General features: G+C 39.8%; 1 protein-coding gene across 7 annotated transcripts in view; it reads right to left on the bottom strand.

The window, feature by feature from the left end:
* Positions 1 to 17,317, bottom strand: part of gpatch8 (G patch domain containing 8) — a 42,893-nt gene extending 25,576 nt beyond the window's left edge. For 3 of the 7 annotated variants that reach the window (XM_061981921.2, XM_061981927.2, XM_061981924.2), the window contains exons 1-3: positions 17,178 to 17,243; positions 5,420 to 5,497; positions 4,750 to 4,787 (exon numbers count right to left, since the gene is read on the bottom strand). Coding sequence is in view for 1 of the 7 variants with exons in the window: in XM_072915996.1 (XP_072772097.1) it covers positions 5,420 to 5,497; positions 17,178 to 17,222 (123 nt within the window). In the remaining 6 variants the exon portion in view is untranslated. Of the gene's footprint in view, positions 1 to 4,749; positions 4,788 to 5,419; positions 5,498 to 17,177 lie in introns of those variants that run through there. The other 4 variants (XM_061981922.2, XM_072915997.1, XM_072915996.1 and 1 more) reach the window with 3 other exon arrangements.
* Positions 17,318 to 22,462: the final 5,145 nt, after the last annotated feature.

Here is a 22,462-nt window from a genome sequence, read left to right as displayed (position 1 = left end):
TATATATATATATATATATATATATATATATATATATATATATATATATATATATACTGCTTCTCTTTTTTTTTTCTTAAAAAAAACAATATTGTATACAAACAGAAAAGGTAAGCATGTCAAAAATAAATAAATCCACCAACGGACTGTTAATACAGGGGAAAAACAAAAGCAGAAAATGTTATCCAAACAAAAGAGAGCTCTACCAACCGGGGTGGGTTTTGGAAAGTGTGCACTGTGCCGTTATCGGCAAAGTGCGTTTTCAAAGATATGGCCGAGGGGGGGAGGGAAGTGATATGCAGGGGAGCCCACCCAGAAACCTCAGAGTATTCATGTCTCAGTATGTGAAGTCGAAGCTAATTTTAAAACATATGTAATTGGGTGTCGGGAGTCAAGAGAGGTGTTCTGGAAGTGTCAGTACAGTAAGTATTTACACTCACATTAGATACAGATGTATATTTAAATGAGAGCTAATAAAATACCGTCTAAACATCACAAAATGCCGCAAATTCAGTCGGCTATTTTGAATATTCCGCTTTGAATATTTTCGGCAATTTCCATAGATTGTACGTTTGATTGATTTATTGAAACTTTTATTAGTTGATTGCACAGTACAATACATATTCCGTACAATTGACCACTAAATGGTAACACCCGAATAAGTTTTTCAACTTGTTTAAGTCGGGGTCCACGTAAATCAATTCATGGTAAATCACTGTAGTAACACTTCTGCACTATGAACATATCACCAGATCAGTAATACTGGAAATAAGCAAAAATTGGAAAGAGATCTTCTGTTTATCATTCACAATTCTTATGTAAGACAAGGACACATATGTGTGGCTTTTTTGTGCATTCGAAATCGTAAATAAATAGCGAACAATCGAGTCACCAGATCAAGGGTCGTCTATTGCGCCCATTATACCCTCTATAAAACATACAGAAAGTGGCAACAATACTCATTTATATGTCGTGATCTGAAAATTAACCAAATATGAGTAATATTGTTATTATAAGCGCTAACGCCCTATTTTAGCGGTGCATTGATAGCAGTGAGCTAATGCTAGCTTACGCTGCTAATTTTGACACACTAAGCCGGCGGCTGTTTCTGCTTTGCCACAAACTTGCTAAAAGTAAATTTTAGACTATAATCCATGCATCTCTCACCTGGTAGTAGGCAAATGTGGCCATGGGCCGAGAGATTCGTCAACTTTGACATGGCAAAAAATACACAAAAAGACGCTAGTTGCAGCAACTTGAATTTTCATCTAAACAGAATTAGGTGAGCGTCCCATCGGTCGGCGTTCCAGCGAGAGCGGAAATATCATAGTAAGTGTTTGTGTTATTCTGGTTTATTATGGTTAATTTGTATGTTTAGCATTTAGCAATATTGCTGATGCTACAGTGTTACAATAGAGCTGCATCCATTTAGCACTCGGCTAAAACTTACTGCTCATCCTCCTTGTGTTCGGGCAAAAAATATAAAGATTTTGATCATAATTTTTCCCTAAGTAATTGTTGCTGGCTCTCATAAAGTCTGCTTGATCAGCAATGTTGTTGATGGGGAAGACATCTGTGGTTCCTAACGCTACGTCACAGATCACATGACTGGCTTCCTCTTTAACTCTAAAAATGGCTTGGGAATCGCTGTAAAATGGGTACTATTTTGATCATATTTATTTATTCACAGAGTTTGAAAGTATTTTGGTGTCATAAATCAGATATACAGTACAGGCCAAAAGTTTGGACACACCTTCTCATTCACAACACAACTGATGGTCGAAACCACATTGATAAAGCAAGAAATTCCACTAATTTCTACCAACCTGAGAAGTGAAAACCATTTCAGGTGACTACTTCTTGAAGCTCATCGAGAGTGTGCAAAGCAGTAATCAGAGCAAAGGGTGGCTATTTTGAAGAAACTAGAATATAAAACATGTTTTCAATTATTTCCCCCTTTTTTTGTTAAGTACATAACTCCACTTGTGTTCACTCATAGTTTTGATGCCTTCAGTGACAATCTACTATGTAAATAGTCATGAAAATAAAGAAAACGCATTGAATGAGAAGGTGTGTCCAAACTTTTGGCCTGTACTGTATATGATAATAGCTTCACTATAGAACCAACTTGTTTTTACACTCTACTGGTACTTTAAGTATTTCATATGTCCTGTGGATGTCTTTTGGGCTTGGTATGCTCATAATCGCATGCGGCTCCCTTTCGTTTCGGCAAATTCCTTGTGAGCCTCACTTTCGGTTAGTGTGACTAAATGGAAAATTTGAGCATCAGGACTTCCTCTTGCTTGGTGAACAGGTGCTGATGCTCAATGTAAATATAAGACAATATTGCACTAGTGTAAGGTTAGTAACTTAACATACTGTACGTACTTACCTCATTATTCTGATGCGCCAAATTCTTCAAACGAAAAGTATATTACTTATAAAATCACTTAAGGGAGGCTGGTGAGAAGAAGTCAACTATACTTAATTAGGAGGATTTGAAAATAGTTTGTTTCCCAGTAAAATTAGTGAGAAGGTCTGTGCAAGTGATTGGGTTGGACAGCATCAGCGCCACTCTTCATTTGGTGGGCCGTACGCATAATATGCATTCTCTGGCTCTGAGGGTGCCCGCTGCATATCGCTCGGGGGCGGAGTCAGCTCAGATCAGGGCAGGGTAAGGGAGAAGAGTGAGGGAGTGGACAATAATTCGTACTGTTTGCTACCACACATGCAATGCATAATCAATGTTAGAGACCAAAGAGAGAAGGGGCGGAAAGACAAGAATTAAAGATCCCAGTCAAGTACCACAGACCTCTAGCTGCCTACACAACGAGAGGCACGGAGGAGGGGCTCCAAGAGACCGGGCTGGCAGCATATTACTGTACATTGGAATTAATAATCCAGATCATGCATCGTTTTATCTTGTCACGATAGACTATTTAACACATGCCATTTGGAAGAACTGTGTGATGCCGCAGCTCAGCTCTCAGTAGCCCCCCCACCTTTACATAAATAATAGCGCAGGAGTAGGAGTCGAGCCACTCAAGCCAGGTAAGCAGGCCACCTCTCACCCGACCTCTCCACCACCCACACAAGAGTGGATGACTGCCTTTGTGGCAGAGTAGGGAGTCAGGCAGATGAGCCATTTTAATGCTTCAATCATCAATGATTTCCCTTTCCGTTGCATTTTATTCTTCTGATTCTTTTCAATCTACATAATTGATAAGAGAATTATTTGTACAGTGGTACCTCGGTTTCCGTACGTCCCACTTTTTGTAGGATTCAGTTTGACAAAGGTTTTCGCCAAAATGTCCCAAACCGGTTTACGTAAGCTGTCTCATGATTGTACAGCTGAACATTGTGCGTAATAAACTATTCCGTTTGGTGACTCGACCTCCGCACTTTTTTAATTTTTCAAAAAAGCCACCATTCGGCCAAAGAAGGTTGTGAGTGCCAGCACTTTTATAAGGTAAAAAAAAAAAACTTATTCATTCAAGAAAGAACTCGTAGAAAAAGTACAAAAGTGGCAGTCGCAGTATGGCCGCACAATAAATATCAGGCCAATATGTGGAATTATGACGTCATAAAGATAAATCCGATATGGAAAAAAAAACTTAAATAGCTCACTTCTTTACTGTTTCAGAGGAATACTTTACGCACGCTATTGGCACCAGATGCTCTGGAAACATTCTTTGAGATAGGGGAAAAAAAACATTGCTTCTAGGCATCAAACATTATCAGCTACCTGAAACGGCAGCTTCGCTACGACTGTGTTTTGAAAGCCTACAAAGACGCCTGCGCTGCTAAAAAAGCTAATCCAAAGTCAGCTGCAAAAAAAGGTGCGCACAAATCAGTTTAATCTATATTTAAAAAGATAATAGATACAAATAAGCTACCAGATATCAGATTGTTTTTTGCTTTCTTTTTTAAGCATATTCTACACCTTTTTGGTACTCAAGAAAGCATTTTCAAGCATACAAGTGTCCAACTAAACTATGTGTAGGGTTTTGAAATCCCAAATACTACTCTACTAAAAATCTTTTATCACGGTCATGTCCAAGACCAATAAACAGCAATAAGCGAGAGACCACTATAGATGTATTTTGCATTGTTTTCTGTATGTAAAACTATAATTATTCTCCACAAAATGGGTTTTGTGTTCATATAGTTGGGCGTCTGGAGCGGACTAATTGGATTTACAGGTCTTCTTATGGGGAAAATGGTTTTGTTTTTTGCGCAATTTGGTTCTGACCTTTTGAAACGGATTTTTAACACAACCCGAGGTGCCACTGTCCATGTATAACCTAGTTTCTGCCAAGCAGTACATTTCTGCATGCAATTTCTTCATATTTCTATTTGCTAATGTTGCGAGGAAGGCTTTGGGCCTGCTCACCCTGACCGCTTCAGCGACCATTTCAGAGAGGAGGACGGGGAAGACGAGGACGACAGTTAAGAGGAAGAGAGCTGCCTGCACTATTATCCATGCGCCTCTTCAGTAGAAAAAAAAAATGCAGTCCCAGTTGCACAAGCACCATGCCAACACAGAATGACAGAGGGTACTGTACACCGAATCACTGTGTAGTAGGGAGGGAGCGAGACAGAAAGACAGAGAGAGAGATTATAGCTTTCGGAGATGAACAGAGCAAGAGAGAGAGAGAAAGAGAGCGAGTGAGAGACAAAAACAGTCAAGAGAAGCGTTACAAAGACCCTAGAGACAGGAGTAAGAAAGCAGAGCGTGCAAATACAAACCGGGTCATTGCTGCTTAGCTAATAGGGGGGCCAATTCGCTGCAGGAGAGAAATGTCGAACACCCCAAGTTGTGTACAATAAGATAACTGTCCTACAAACACAAACAAATTCTAAAGCTACATACATACACACAAACAATCACTCTAACACAAAAATAGCCATTCACATCATCTAATATGTGTGCTATGTTGTTGGGCAGTGGAAGAAGCACTGCTACTAAATAAACACAATAGCATTATATAGTTTGTTAATTACATCAAACTTTAATGTAAGGTCAAATTTGCAATGATTAACTTAAAAACGTTATAAATTGATAATTAAAGGAAAGTCTTATCAATAACAGTACTTTATACACTCCATGTGTTCTGTAACAACTCATCTAGTAGCATAACAAAAGCTAACAAAGATTAGTTATGTAAATAAGAAGATGCTAGCTAGCATGTATGTTATCTTTAAAATGTCCCACATGATATGGATGGCAGAGGATATAGGGAGGGGCTTAACGGGGGTCATTAAATGGGCACGACATGAGTGTTTCTATAGGTGAAGTGGGTCAAAGAGAACTCTAGGTCAAAATAATCAAAGATGTGGTGTTTATTTTCCCTGCCTGGACCAATCATCCACTTTCACAGCTGGTCCAATGGTGCGGGATGACGAGGTGTGGCCTTACCGATTCAATGGGCTTGTCCAAGGACGCCTGCTCCACATCCACTTGACCATCTTCGTATTGGTCAAAGTGATTCCCGCCCTGAAGAACACACAGTTACATTTTATTTTTATTTCAGACACAGATCAGGTCCTTGAGTTTTCTTATTCACTGGCAAAAATTGTTGGCAGTGTTTCACATTCACGGATTCTCGGGGAGGGTTTTTTACACTGCCCATTCCGATACCAATCATCCATGGAGATTGCCCGATACTGATCACATGCATGAACTGTGAATTTTTCAATGTATTTATATGTTTAGTACTTCTGGCTATATGATCTGAAAAACAAACCATAAAATCTCCTTAGTTTATATCAGGGATGCCATGGTATAACAACGGTTGTTGTGATCAAAATTATCCCGGTTATCATTACTATTGCAGTATTTTTAAATGTGCTCCAAATTTTCAAAAAGTACTTATATTGAAATCATTTAAATAAGTTTTTTTTTTTTTTTTTTAAACAAAAACAACACATTCAAAATGATTTCTTTTTTAGAAAAAACATTATTGTATATAAGAACACTGTGCTTCATCTACCACGAGTAGAAACTGCATGTGCATTATGAAAGCAACACAAGCATTATAAACAAAGTAATATCATATGGCAGAAACAAAATAAATAAATACAAATAAATGTCAAAATTGTGCAAGATGGCATTATGGACATAAGAGATAAACAATTAAAACAAACGTAAGAATTTTGCAAGATGGTACCTGATGGCCAAAAGACACAACTGCACTTTTTGTCCATATAGATACAATGTTCATATATGAGATCTTGTCTTACACATAGAAATTATCGATATTGAAATCACGATTATTAATCATGATTATTCATTATGTTAAGTAAAACCGTGTTGGTGTGGGGTGTGAATACAATTCTTGAAATTGCCACAAATGCCCCACAATTAAGGATAGCTTTGTAACAATATCGGCACAATGTTTAATCTAGTTACTTATTCTCTTTTATTACAATTGTTTGAGCAAATATAGTCACAATATATAGTCACAAAACACAAAAGTTAAGTGGGTACTTCTTCAGATGAGGCAGGAATATGGAGGTTCATTTCAGCCTTTTATTTGGAAACTGAATTTATGTAAATACATTTTTTGTGTTTGATTTTTTGTGAACTGATTTTTTTTTATTATTTTTTTTAACATCAAACTATGCTGACAATTTCATGAAATACAAATTTGTAGGCACAGTGTGTGTTTTAAAATGGTGTATAAAAATGTAATGTAAAAAAATCTGTGTACAAAAAATCAGTGTAAAATAATTGTGTGAATAAATAAAGTGTATAAAAATAATGTAAAAAATGTGTAAAAATCGGTGTATTAAAAATTAGTGTATAAAAATTCAGTGTATAAAAAAATCAGGATATACATTTTTTTGTAAAATATCTGTATAAAATTCACTGTAAACTTCAGTGTAAAACAATCAGCGTACAAAAAAATCAGTGTATAAAAAATTTGTGTAAAAATCAGTGTTACAACATTCTGTGTATAAAAAAATTGTGTATAAAAATTCAGTGTGTAAAAAATAGAGTAAAAAAATACAAAACAATCAAAACAAATAGTAATACAAATAGTAAAACAAAAACATATATATTTCTCATTTAAATCATTTAGTTTTTGCCCTCAAAGTCCTCATATGTTCAAGAACCTAATCCCTAAATTTGTAAACACCAAAAAACAAAAACTAAATTATTTTGTGAAGATAAAGATATTGTAATCACTGCGGTATCAATCATACATTAATAGTACCCTTTGTATTGACACTACCCATATAGTTCATGCGAAATATGTTGAGTACTCTAGTACGATCACGTTTTCCATGGAAATTGGCCTATGATGCTCAGAGATCAATCAGTCGGAGCACCACAAATTTATTCATTTATTAATAAATTTGAACCACCACAAATAGATTTAGTTGATCGAGATATCCCTAGTTGAAACTGTCTTTGTATTGTCAATGTCATGTCCACTGATACTGTCTTCCTCCACTAGGAAGGATTCTGTAGAAAGGCACAAAGCATGAGTTATGGGACAGGCTAACTCCTAAATGGGAGTGTTTGTACAACAGGCAGATGGCTTCCTTTCTCTTGCTGGCAGAGGACAGGCGAAGATTGCGTCTTGTCGAGTGTGCTGACCTTCATGTAGGCAGAGGAAAAGAAAAAGAGTCCAAAAATAGTCCACCGTTCACTTGAATTTATATTAGTGGAACATTTTGTTTCACTACCTACAGTATTTTGGGATTTTAATATATCCGTCCAAGCATCTGAAAGTGGTCTGATGATCTCGATTTGATGGTTATTAGTGGGTGGGAAAAATGATCAATTCTCAGATGCATCACAAGTAGAACGTGGGCGATTCCTGAATCGATGGACAAATGTCCAAACGTAGATTATTTACTTAAGTTGAGGTAATATAAACAGTTCTAAAATTTGGCATTACTGATACTGTTCTCTAAACGTTAGTTTATGTTTGTTTCTAATTAACCAAGGGAGAAATATTACCTAACATTCTTTTAATGTTACGTGTTAGCTGGGTTAGCACGGACCCACGGAGGACGAAGGAGTAGAGGATAAGCTATGCGAGCCGCGGCGCTAAGCTGGCTTGAATACGAAATAGTGAAACAAAAGAATACAAAAAACTTTGTACACTTCAAGAGAAGGTTAATAGGAACCGCGTTACAGCTGAGAGTAACCAGCTAAGAAGAGGAAATTAGCAACTAAATTATTAAGTCAACAGAGACAATAATATCCAATGGCCAATGGCTCTGACTGGGTGGTGGGACTTCCAGGACAAGGATGGGAAGTAAGCAATACTGCACACATAGTAGCCAAAGGATGAGTCTTGTAGACATAATACAAATATTAATATTAAAAATTAAATGTAATACATTTAGGATATATAATAATAATATTTAATATATTGACACTATATAACATAGTATAATAGACGTTTAAAGGGGAACATTATCACCAGACCTATGTAAGCGTCAATATATACCTTGATGTTGCAGAAAAAAAGACCATATTTTTTTTTAACCGATTTCCAACCTCAATGGGTGAATTTTGGCGAATTAAACGCCTTTCTATTATTCGCTCTCGGAGCGATACATCGGGAAGCAATCCGCCATTTTCTCACTTTCGTCGGTGTGTTGTCGGAGGGTGTAACAACACGAACAGGGACGGATTCAAGTTGCACCAGTGGCCCAAAGATGCGAAAGTGGCAAGAAATTGGACGGAATTTGTTCAAAATACGAGGGTGTGGAAAAGCCGACGAAATGGTCAGTCGTTTGTTCCGCACACTTTACCGACGAAAGCTATGCTACGACAGAGATGGCAAGAATGTGTGGATATCCTGCGACACTCAAAGCAGATGCATTTCCAACGATAAAGTCAAAGAAATCTGCCGCCAGACCCCCATTGAATCTGCCGGAGTGTGTGAGCTATTCAGGGACAACGGACCTCGGTTGCACGGCAAGCAATGGCGGCAGTTTGTTCCCGCAGACGAGCGAGCTAAACCCCCTGGATGTCTTGGCTCACACCGTCCCTTATGCCACCGAAGTGATTAAGAGAAGAATATCGACCCTAGCTTCCCTCGCCTGCTGACATCAACTCCAAAACTGGACAGATCAGCTTTCAGGAAAAGAGAGCGGATGAGGGTATGTCTACAGAATATATTAATTGATGAAAACTTGATTCATTACTCGTGGTTTTACGTAAATTATTATACATAAACTGTGTTTACCAATAATTTAGCTTAAAAACATTTATTTTTTTCAATCATTCGAGTACATTCGGGTAGTCTTGTGTAATGCAGTATTTTGTGTCTATTTAGGTATGGTTAACCTGAGTGCTGAAATCGTGGAAAAATATATGTTCTTAGCGCGCCTGAAATGAGCTGTCTGCACTCTCAAAGTGCATGTTGTTGACAAATGTATTTCATATGCTGTAAACCTAGTTCATAGTTGTTAGTAATTATCTTATCAGACAGTGCTAAGCCGCTGAAATCCGAGTCTGAATCCGAGCTAATGTCACTACACCTTGCTGTTTGTTTGTATTGGCATCACTGTGTGACGTCACAGGAAAATGGACGGGTGTATATAACGATGGTTAAAATCAGGCACTTTGAAGCTATTTTTAGGGATATTGCGTGATGGGTAAAATTTTGAAAAAAACTTTGAAAAATAAAATAAGCCACTGGGAACTGATTTTTAATGGTTTTAACCTTTCTGAAATTGTGATAATGTTCCCCTTTAAATAATCGATATATAATCAAATCGTAAGGTGCCCAAAGATTCCCACCTCTATCATCAACGCACTGTAGCATTCTTGCCGTAGCTAACATCCCTCCACAGAGCAAAGCCACTTCTAAGTCAGAAATATTCAGACTACTTTCCTACAAGTAGCATTACAGAACACACCGTAGAAGGATATGCTAACCGCAAACTAGAGCTCTTGAATGTTCACAAAAGGTGGGCGGATCGATACAAATATCAACAATAATAATACTAAGTCGAGTGTCAGTATAAGGGCGATACCACAGTGGTTCGATCGATTTTTTTAATTTTGTCGTTTTTTTGTTAGCGTTTACAAACTCAGGAAATAATTCCCTAAACACGAGGGCTTTAAAGGCAAAATCCAGAGAATTTCAGTCAAAGTAAAGAGTAGGAAATAATTGTAATATGTAATTGATATTGTTACACCGCCATCCTGTTTTTTGTCTAATTATGATTGCAATCAAAAATGTAATCATTCGATGATCTCAAAAATTGTTAGTATCAGTATCAGCATTGGTATGAATAATACTGCCCCTGTAACTACTTGGTGTTGGATCAACACCCAAAATTTGTAGTATCGGCCAAAATTTCCCTAATGTAAATTATCCAAACAGAAGAATAAGTGCTTATTATAATTTTACATGAGTGTAGATAGAACATTTTACAACGGAAAGTAACCAGATAACAGTAAATTAGCAAGTCGATAATAGTTTTGACTAGATGATACAAACGTATGTTACGTCAAACGTACAAACGTATGTTACGTCAGCAGATTAATGAGCCTTTTTGAAATAGTTCTATTATCATTTACATACCAAACAATATAATGTGATATATATCGTTATAGCATATAGATATATATATATATCATGTTATCCATATCCAGCTAATGGGGGTCCTTAATAAAAATCAAAAAATCAAAATCAACACATCTCAGACGGCAACATAGCAATGTTGAGCGACGGTTTTGGATAAGCCCTAGAAGAACGGCAGCCTAGTGGGATATGTTTGTCACCGAGTGTGTTGTGCCACAGGAACGGCAAGAGAACTTTCGAATGTCCAGGTCATCTGTGATTTTACTTAGTGAAAAACGTTGTCCATTTGTCGAAGGAGTGACGATGACAATGCGGGCTCCCGTGGACAAGGGAAGACTACAAAAATTAGAGAATGCATTTGGACTGGCAAAGCAGACTGTCAGTTATTGTCCGCGATGTATGTCAAAAGATTACTCAACGTCTAGTTTTGTACTCCATAACTATTGTAATGTCATGAAGTGGTTGCGGCCGTCAAGTACGACCGCCAATTTCAGGGCGACAAGCACAGTGTCCTGTTGGTTGTTGTAAAATGTTCTTTATCACATTGTTTACTTTCACACGTTCATTAAATATATGATTCATGTATGATGGCTCAGGTGGGATTTACTACAATAGTCTAACAGCTGCTGATGGTGAGGCAAGCAAGGTTTTACTGTTAAAAGAAATGTGGCAATGGGCTACATTTAAACATGGGGTAAGAATACACTTCCAGGTCAGAGGTGACTATGACGCGTGCATTTGTTCGCGCATGCGTACTAGGTTGGGTTGCGACGAAGGGGTCAGGGGGTCTTAAACGTTGGCATTGTTGTGTGTGGACACGGATAAGGTTAGGTGGGATTTACCCTGAATAACCTTATCCAGCTTAGTGTAGAAGGGGCCAAATTCTGATTAAACGGGACCTTCCATCAGCATTAGTAAAGCCAGGAAGGAGGTGGGGGGCTTATGATAAAGTATGTTGTCAGGGGAAGAGCGACTGCATCGATTCTGTACCCTTTGAAAAAACTCAGAATGTGACTTTGTGGAGCAGCGCAGCTCCAATCCAAGAGCAGATGACTTTGAAGTAGCAGTTTGCTTTCTAAATGGGCTACAGATGAAATTGGTATTGACAGATGACACGTGTGTCCCAATTCAGGGGCTGCAGACGTGTTAAATGGGACGGTCTCGCTTTCAAGCAGACATGACCTACAAGATGCCTGTTAAAAGCACAATGTAAGTCGATACACCACGCATGTTTGACTCCAACTGCAACCACGGACGCTTCCGGCAGCATGGTGCTCGGAAGCAATGGGGCTTCACTGCATAGAGAACCTGTCTGGGTTTTGACAGTGTGAATGCCTTTGCGCCAACAGAGCACCACTGTGCAGAGCTGCCCGACACAGGCATATTCAGCCTTACGGCAATGCAATGCAGCTCTCCCATTAACATAACAGCAGGGAATGAATAGGGAGGAAAAGAGAAGCAATGTGACCGAATTAACCAAATTTATACTTAAACAGGTTACTGAGTGGAATGCTCGCAATGCAACAAAACAACCCATGTTTAATTTAGAGATATGATGTTCACGAACAAATCAAGTCTTTTGAACGGTTCTTTTAAGTGAACGATGAGAACCGATTCCCAGTTGTGAGCAGTTTTTTTTGTACATGCAAATTTAGCGCCGGCAATTGCCAACTCTGCACATGACTGTCAACTGCACTACTAGGTATGGGAAAATTGTAACTAGTGATGTCACTGCCAAAGCATGGAAATATGGCACTGCCTTATGGATATATTTCAAAATAATTGTCACCAATAGAGAAATATTCATGTAAATTAAATTATTCCGATCTTTATTATACAAATGATTGTTTCTTTGTGAAAAAAAACAGTTAAAAAAAAGAATTATAATTAGGAATAGACCGACCGTGCCAATTATTTGGCATTTTGAGGTATATTGATGTCGGCCAATTTTTTTTTTTTTTTTTTTACAACTACAACAAAAATACATCAGCATATACAATACATGCACATGATACCAGTATTTCAGGATTCCTCAGGAAGAAACCTTACAATGTATTAAAAAAATAAAATGCTATTACAATTAATTAGCTAACACCTTATATAGAGAAATTTGTACGAATTTTCCCATTGGATTTCCAATATTTTGAAACGCAAATATTTTGAAATACAAATGTTGATGTTCCTTTTAGGCACACGTAATAAAGGTGATTGTCAAATCCCCTGATGTTTTCAATTTTTTTCCACAATAACCATGATAAATCCCTAAGTGACGTATACAAATCATGTTTTGCAAATTTTTAATGCACATAAACAATGGCTTCAAATGTCAGTTATCGGCCTCGTTGACTATTATTTATTGATACAGTTCCTAAAATAAGACATATCGCTTGATATCTAATTGTAATGACGAGCCAGTCTTTTGAACAGCTCCTCGAGATTTGGCTCTCCTTAAAGAGCCATGAATCCCATCTAGGGCTGGCCGATACATAGAGTAGTTTGTCTCTGTGCGATGTAGAAAATGACTATTTTGTGAGTATTCGAGTATACATTCTCACGCAGTTGCTTTAAGCTGCGGGCATTACACTACAGGCATTTCTCACTCTTTCTTGTCTCTCCTTCTCAAAGAGAGATAAAACAAGCGCACCTTGTTACATATGTCACATACTGTCGCGCGTGCTACGTCATACGCTCTCGCCGAGCAGAGAGGTTGCGGCATGGGTAAGGCTAGCGGTGGCAGGTGGTGCAAGCGGAGCGAGTGGTAACACGAGAGAAAGAAAGATGAGAATCTGGTAACAAATGAAGGAAGACAAATTAATTCCCAAGAAAAACAGAACAGGGTCCATTGTCTTGCGATGGTTTGGCTTCAAGCGGGAAGATGTTGAACAGGCAACCGTAATATGTAAAGTATGCGGTAAAAGCGTTGCTACAAAAAGTAGCAGCACTACTAATTTGTACCATCATTTTTAAAAAGTCACCCGCTAGAGAATGAAGAGTGCTTGAAACTCTGCATGTCAACATCTCCGGCCGGTGCCAAACCCAACAAAATGCCGAAGCAACCAGCACAGACTCAATTGAGCCTGGCGTCTTCCATTTCTACATCAACACCGTATGAAAAAAATAGTCAAAAACAGAAGGAGATAACGTCCGCAGTAACCTACCACATAGCAAAGGACATACACAATTTGATTACCTACTATTTTTATTTTACAGTTTTTGAAAAATCTTGTGTGACATCATGCACAAAAGTGCACTTTCTTTTAAAATATTGTGGCATTCTGTACAAAAAGTGCACTTTAATTTAGTGTTGTTTTGATATGTCATCTTAGTGACATTATGCACAAAAGTGCACTAATAGCTTGTTTTAAACGGTCTCTGACAATCTTGCACTTTCTGTTTTGAAATTAAATGAACGTTTGTGCCACTGCTTAATAACTGTTTAATAAATACAGTTTTGGTAAATTGACTTAGTAATGATTTCCTTCTCTGCCTGAAAGTTTAAAATGAGCATATATTAACGCAGTATGAACAAGAATGTTTTAATGTAGACACATAGAATCATCATACTGCTGTGATTAATTCAAGGCAAAATATCGAAATATATATCGTGTATCGTGACATGGCCGAAAAATATTGAGATGTTAATAAAAGGCCATATCACCCAGCCTTAATACCATCTCTAATTTAATCAAAAGGTGCAACAAGACAACCTGCTCAAATTATGGGCAATAGTAAAACTAAACATTTACCCAAGTAATGATCTAGCTGTTTTCAGATTAGTGCATGCACTGTTAAAACTAGAGATGTCCGATAATATCGGACTGCCAATATTATCGGCCGATAAATGCTTTAAAATGTAATATCGGAAATGATCGGTATCGGTTTCAAAAAGTTAAATTTATGGACTTTTTAAAACGCCGCTGTGTACACGGACGTAGGGAGAAGTACAGAGCGCCAATAAACCTTAAAGCAGTGGTTCTTAACCTGGTTTCGATCGAACCCTAAGGGTTCGGTGAGTCGGGCTCAGGGGTTCGGCGGAGGTCAAAACACACCCGAGTCATCGTGTAAATAAAAACTTCTCCCTATCGGCGTATTACGGATACGACAACAGCAGAAGTCACACTGATTTGCAGGTGTGTAATTTGTTGTGAGTTTATGCACTGTGTTGGTTTTGTTGTTTGAACAAGGTGATGTTCATGCACGGTTCATTTTGTGCACCAGTAAAAAAAACATGGTAACACTTTAGTATGGGGAACATATTCACCATTAATTAGTTGATTATTAACATGCAAATTAGTAACATATTGGCTCTTAACTAATCATTAAGTACTTATTAACGCCTTATTTGGCATGGCCTTATTATTACCCTAACCCTAAAATAACTCTAAATTAAGTCTTCATTACTTAGAATATGTTCCCCATACTAAAGTGTTACCAAAAACATATAACTTTGTCTTGAATTTGAAAAAAAACAAAACAATTTATTTTTCACTAAAGCAGGGTTCGGTGAATGCGCATATGAAACTGGTGGGGTTCGGTACCTCCAACAAGGTTAAGAACCACTGCCTTAAAGGCACTGCCTTTGCGTGCCGGCCCAGTCACATAACATCTACGGCTTTTCTCACACACAAGTGAATGCAATACATACTTGGTCAACAGCCATACAGGTCACACTGAGGGTGGCCGTATAAACAACTTTAACACTGTTACAAATATGCGCCACACTGTGAACCCACACCAAACAAGAATGACAAACACATTTCGGGAGAACATCCGCACCGTAACACAACTAGGGATGTCCGATAATGGCTTTTTGCCGATATCCGATATTGTCCAACTCTTTAATTACCGATACCGATATATACAATCGTGGAATTAACACATTATTATGCCTAATTTCGACAATCAGGTATGGTGAAGATAAGGTCCTTTTTTTTTTTTAAATAATAAAATAAAATAAAATAAGATAAATAAATTAAAAACATTTTCTTGAATAAAAAAGAAAGTAAAACAATATAAAAACAGTTACCTAGAAACTAGTAATTAATGAAAATTAGTCAAATTAACTGTTAAAGGTTAGTACTATTAGTGGACCAGCAGCACGCACAATCATGTGTGCTTACGGACTGATCCCTTGCAGACTGTATTGATATATATTGATATATAATGTAGGAACCAGAATATTAATAACAGAAAGAAACAACCATTTTGTGTGAATGAGTGTAAATGGGGTAGGGAGGTTTTTGGGGTTGGTGCACTAATTGTAAGTGTATCTTGTGTTTTTTATGTTGATTTAATAAAAAATAAATAAAAAATAATAAAAAAACGATACTGATAATAAAAAAACGATACCGATCATTTCCGATATTACATTTTAAAGCATTTATCGGGCCAATAATATCGGCCTGCCGATATTATTATTATTATCTCTAAACACAACAGAACAAATACCCAGAACCCCTTGCAGCACTAACTCTTCCGGTAATCCACAATATACACCCCCCCCCCCCCCGCTACCCCCTACCCCCCACCTCAACCCTGCCCACCTCAACCTCCTCATGCTCTCTCAGGGAGAGCATGTCCCAAATTCCAAGCTGCTGTTTTGAGGCATGTTAGAAAAAAATAATGCACTTTGTGACTTCAATAATAAATATGTCAGTGCCATGTTGGCATTTTTTTTCCATAACTTGAGTTGATTTATTTTGGAAAACCTTGTTACATTGTTTAATGCATCCAGCGGGGCATCACAACAAAATTAGGCATAATAATGTGTTAATTCCACGACTGTATATATCGGTTGATATCTGAATCGGTAATTAAGAGTTAGACAAAATCGGAATATGGGATGCCGGCAAAAAAAGCCATTATCGGACATCTCTACATTAAATAAATGCAATTTCTGTTGCTGGGTGTGGTCTTAAAGCACAGATAACAGCAAGTTGCTCAAGTGCAGGTCGTCATAACGGTGCAACTGCAACAGCAAACATGTTATAATACCATGTCATCATTTACGTGACATTATTTGGGCTGGTGGAACAATAAATAACTGTACTCATGTCTGAGAGAGACAACATTGTACACGTTTATTATGCATTTACGTTTTAACTCGCATTACCGTCAACTTAGTAAATACATAGTTTAGCAGTCGGCGGGGTGAATCAACAAGGAGAAAAGAGTTTATAGTGTTATAAGAGGATTTATTTGGGAAAATGTCACTGTCATGGCATGCTAATGCTCAAAAAAGCGTTACTTGCTAGCTAGCAGCTTAGCCCTGCCTCGTTAGCATATGTCGATAAATAACCACTTCTCAAGGTCATTAATGAGCAATTTGGGGGTTTAAATATCAAGCAGGTCGCTGCGTGGTGTTGCTGTCGTGGACGCAAACAAGCGACGACGCGGCTGGGAGACGCGGATAAATGTTGCGATTGACGCCATCGAAAGCAAAAATTGGAGAAGCGCCGCAGTGCATTAGCCTGCGCTAGCCGCTAATGCTAACCCGCGAACATGGATGCGGACATGCAAGGTGCACGGAGCTGAGAAACCCTCGACCGCCGGTGACGTGGTAGCTTTGCATGTATCCCGAAAACATCCGAGCAGTGCAAGGCATGACCGGCGTTTTACCTGGAAATCACGCTCTTCGTTGAACCGAGAGAACCTGTCGGCCATTTTGCTGAAGACAGCGGCTTCTCTATGCTGTGATGCGCACTGGCCAGACCTGTTCGCTGCCAATTAGCCTCTCTGGGGCTAACAAGTTAGCTACCCTGGATACAAAAAAAGAAAAGTACAACTAGTAACCATTGTTTTTATTTAGATGAAGCGTGCACTTGACCGCACCACATTTAAAACAATAAATTAACACATTTGTATTAAAAAAAATGGGGGAAACATATTGAGGCAGTGCCTCACCTTGCCACTAGGTGGCTTAACCATGAGATGTTCAAAAACGAAGTAATACGATTAGAGATGTGGCTATTTTTGCCAATATCCGATATTCCGATATTGTCCAACTCTTAATTACCGATTCCGATATCAACCGATACCGATATATACAGTCGTGGAATTAACACATTATTATGCCTAATTTTGTTGTGATGCCCCGCTGGATGCATTAAACAATGTAACAAGGTTTTCCAAAATAAATCAACTCAAGTTATGGGGAAAAAATGCCAATATGGCACTGCCATATTAATTATTGAAGTCACAAAGTGCATTATTTTTTTAACATGCCTCAAAACAGCAGCTTGGAATTTGGGACATGCTCTCCCTGAGAGAGCATGAGGAGGTTGAGGTGGGCGGGGTTGGGGGGGGGGGGCATGGTTGAGGTGGGGTGGAGGGGGAGGGGGCGTGTATATTGTAGCGTCCCGGAAGAGTTAGTGCTGCAAGGGGTTCTGGGTATTTGTTTTGTTTTGTTTATGTTGGGATCACACTCCTCAGCCTTCCCGGTAAGGTCTATTCAGGTGTACTGGAGAGGAGGCTACGCCGGATAGTCGAACCTCGGATTCAGGAGGAACAGTGTGGTTTTCGTCCTGGTCATGGAACTGTGGACCAGCTCTATACTCTCGGCAGGGTCCTTGAGGGTGCATGGGAGTTTGCCCAACCAGTCTACATGTGCTTTGTGGACTTGGAGAAGGCATTCGACCGTGTACCCCGGGAAGTCCTGTGGGGAGTGCTCAGAGAGGATGGGGTAACGGACTGTCTTATTGTGGCAGTTCGCTCCCTGTATGATCAGTGTCAGAGCTTGGTCCGCATTGCCGGCAGTAAGTCGGACACGTTTCCAGTGAGGGTTGGACTCCGCCAAGGCTGCCCTTTGTCACCGATTCTGTTCATAACCTTTATGGACATAATTTCTAGGCGCAGTCAGGGCATTGAGGGGATCTGGTTTGGTGGCTGCAGGATTAGGTCTCTGCTATTTGCAGATGATGTGGTCCTGATGGCTTCCTCCGGCCAAGATCTTCAGCTCTCACTGGATCGGTTCGCAGCCGAGTGTGAAGCGACTGGGATGGGAATCAGCACCTCCAAGTCCGAGTCCATGGTTCTCTCCCGGAAAAGGGTGGAGTGCCATCTCCGGGTTGGGGAGGAGATCTTGCCCCAAGTGGAGGAGTTCAAGTACCTCGGAGTCTTGTTCACGAGTGGGGGAAGAGTGGATCGTGAGATCGACAGGCGGATTGGTGCGGCGTCTTCAGTAATGCGGACGCTGTATCGATCCGTTGTGGTGAAGAAGGAGCTGAGCCGGAAGGCAAAGCTCTAGATTTACCGGTCGATCTACGTTCCCATCCTCACCTATGGTCATGAGCTTTGGGTCATGACCGAAAAAACAAGATCACGGGTACAAGCGGCCGAAATGAGTTTCCTCCGCCGAGTGGCGGGGCTCTCCCTTGGAGATAGGGTGAGAAACTCTGTCATTCGGGGGGAGCTCAAAGTAAAGCCGCTGCTCCTCCACATCGAGAGGAGCCAGATGAGGTGGTTCGGGCATCTGGTCAGGATGCCACCCGAACACCTCCCTAGGAAGGTGTTTCGGGCACGTCCGACCGGTAGGAGGCCACGGGGAAGACCCAGGACACGCTGGGAAGACTATCTCTCCCGGCTGGCCTGCGAACGCCTCGGGATCCCCCGGGAGGAGCTGGACGAAGTGGCTGGGGAGAGGGAAGTCTGGGCTTCCCTGCTTAAGCTGCTTCCCCCGCGACCCGACCCCGGATAAGCGGAAGAAGATGGATGGATGGATGGATGTTTATGTTGTGTTTCGGTGCGGATGTGCCGTATAAACAACTTTAACACTGTTACAAATATACGCCACACTGTGAACCCACACCAAAAAAGAATGACAAACACATTTCGGGAGAACATCCGCACCGTAGCACAACATAAACACAACAGAACAAATACCCAGAACCCCTTGCAGTACTAACTCTTTCGGGACGCTACAATATACACCCCCCGCTACCCGCTACTACCCCCCACCTCAACCTCTCCCCCCCCCCACAATATACACCCCCCCCCCCCCCCCCCCCCCCCCCCAACCCCGCCCACCTCAACCTTCTCATGCTCTCAGGTTGGGGGGCGGGGTTCTGGGTAGGGGGCAGCGGGGGTGTATATTGTAGCATCCAGGAAGAGTTAGTGCTGCAAGGGGTTCTGGGTATTTGTTCTGTTGTGTTTATGTTGTGTTACAGTGCGGATGTTCTCCCGACATGTGTTTGTCATTCTTGTTTGGTGTGGGTTCACAGTGTGGCGCATATTTGTAACAGTGTTAAAGTTGTTTATACGGCCACCCTCAGTGTGACCTGTATGGCTGTTGACCAAGTATGATTGCATTCACTTGTGTGTGTGAAAAGCCGTAGGCATTATGTGATTGGGCCGGCACGCAAAGGCAGTGCCTTCAAGGTTTATGGCGCTCTGTACTTCCCCCTACGTCCGTGTACCACTCCGTACAGCGGCGTTTTAAAAAGTCATAAATGTTACTTTTTGAAACCGATACCGATAATTTCCGATATTACATTTTAAAGCATTTATCGGCCGATAATATCGGCAGTCCGATATTATCGGACATCTCTACTTTCAATATTTAATTTGTCTATCTGTATTTGTGTTTGACTTTCTTTTCTACTGTTACCAAATAGCATTATTTTAGTCTTACCGAGTCTGTTTTTGTCACACCATCTTTTGAATTTGTTAATTTTTTTCTGTTATTATTTGTATAATCTTCTGTGTGTTCTCTCCTGAACAAAACGCAGTTGTATCATCTGGAAATAATACTAACTTTAAGTCCTTTGTAACTTTACAGCCTAGTTACTAGATTACACACATTCTCTTTGTCACCTATAACACAAACCTAACATGGAGGTTTTGTTCATAGCTTAGCATATATTTAAAGTTAAAGTACCAATGATTGTCACACACACACTGGGTGTGGCGAAATTATTCTCTGCATTTGACCCATCACCCATGATCACCCCCTGGGAGGTGAGGGGAACAGTGAGCAGCAGCAGTGGCCGCGCCCGGGAATCATTGTTGGTGATTTAACCCCCAATTCCAACCCTTGATGCTGAGTGTCAAGCAGGGAGGTAATGGGTCCCATTGTTATAGTCTTTGGTATGACTCGGGCGGGGTTTGAACTCACAACCTACCGATCTTGATGTACATTGGTTTGCTTTTAGCATCTTTTATGTACAAAATGTATCAGAGTGGATCCTTCCATTTTACTAAACGCGGCCCTTGCTGGAAAAACTTTGGAAACCTCTGACTTATAATTATCATCAGTGGGTAAGCCGAAACATAATAATACATCATTATGATCGCATTATTATTAGTACATCTAAAGTTAAAGTTAAAGTGCCAATGATTGTCACACACACACTAGGTGCGGTGAAATTATCCTCTGCTTGACCCATGCCCACAGGGGAGCAGTGAGCAGCAGCGGTGGCTGCGCCTGGGAATCATTTGGTGATCCATCCAGCCATTCTCTACCGCTTAATCCCTTCGGGGTCGCGGGGGGCGCTGGAGCCCATCTCAGCTACAATCGGGCGGAAGGCGGGGCACACCCTGGACAAGTCGTGAACTCATCGGAGGGCCAACACAGATAGACAGACAACATTCACACCCACATTCACACACTAGGGCCAATTTAGTGTTGCCACTCAACCTATCCCCAGGTGCATGTTTTTGGAGGTGGGAGGAAGCCGGAGTACCCGGAGGGAACCCACGCAGTCACGGGGAGAACATGCAAACTCCACACAGAAAGATCCCGAGCCCGGGATTGGACCCAGGACTGCTCAGGACCTTCGTATTGTGAGGCAGACGCACTAACCCCTCTTCCACCGTGCTGCCCTCATTTGGTGATTTAACCCCCAATTCCAACCCTTGCTGCTGAGTGCCAAGCAGGGAGGTAATGGGTCCCATTTTTATAGTCTTTGGTATGACTATTAAGTCCCTCCTTGTCTTGTGACGCCTCTATTTCTAACTCAAATAGAGGGTCCTTGAATGCACCACAATTGTAGGTATAAAGAGGAAGAAAAATGTCTGAAATAATTTATACTTAATTTTTTTAATTGTTTAATGAAACCCACAGTGTCGGATATTATTTAACCAAAATTCATTATTCTTTAATAAGGATGATTTATCATATATTATGTATTTATTCATGCAGAATACAATGTTTTTTTTGCCATATTTTACTCCAATATTTATTATTAACCCCACTATTATACTGTTTTTTCATCGTTCCCAATTAGGAAATGGTAACATAGTGGAAAATGTGTCAGTAATTGTTGAAACTTGGAGAAGGGGTTGGGTTAGATACATTCTACTTCTTCCTACTCCTTTTCAGAGTGTAAACATGAGGTTAACTGTATTACTATGTGTGTTGCCCGGTAAACAGCGCGGGTAGCTCATATCTACTTTTTTTGTCTCCATCTAGTGGTCACTTTGTAAATTTAGTTTTTTCCCCCCCACATTAGTAAAATGTTTTTTTTATTGATTAATTATTCCCTAGAAATCTATGGAATACAGGGAATTAAATGATTCAGTATTTAAACATTGCTAAAAGCAAATGCAGTACCTACATAATATTAATAATACGGCAAGGGAAAGACTAGCTGCATTTGTATTACCTGTATTTTTTTTTTGTATCCAAAGTAATCATAAGGCGTAATACAATGACATTCTCAAACAAAGTGATGCAAGTATTTATTATTGTTTAAAAAAAAAAGCTTCAACTTCATTTCCGCATTAAGACAAAGCGAAACTGCGCTCACGGTAGTGTAAAGTTATAATAATAAACTAGCTCAATAGCTGATGTGTTTCTGTTTTTCACTTCAAATTAAAAGCAACACTCCTATTCAACATAACTGTGACGATACTGGAATAAATTGAGTACCCCAAATCCCCCGTAAAATATGTAAATAACCAAAATT

This window comes from Nerophis lumbriciformis, linkage group LG24 (genome assembly GCF_033978685.3).
Source record: "Nerophis lumbriciformis linkage group LG24, RoL_Nlum_v2.1, whole genome shotgun sequence".
Taxonomy (NCBI): domain Eukaryota; kingdom Metazoa; phylum Chordata; class Actinopteri; order Syngnathiformes; family Syngnathidae; genus Nerophis; species Nerophis lumbriciformis.
The sequence above is the reverse complement of the archived record's forward strand: the minus strand, read 5'-3'. Positions and strand labels throughout refer to the sequence as shown.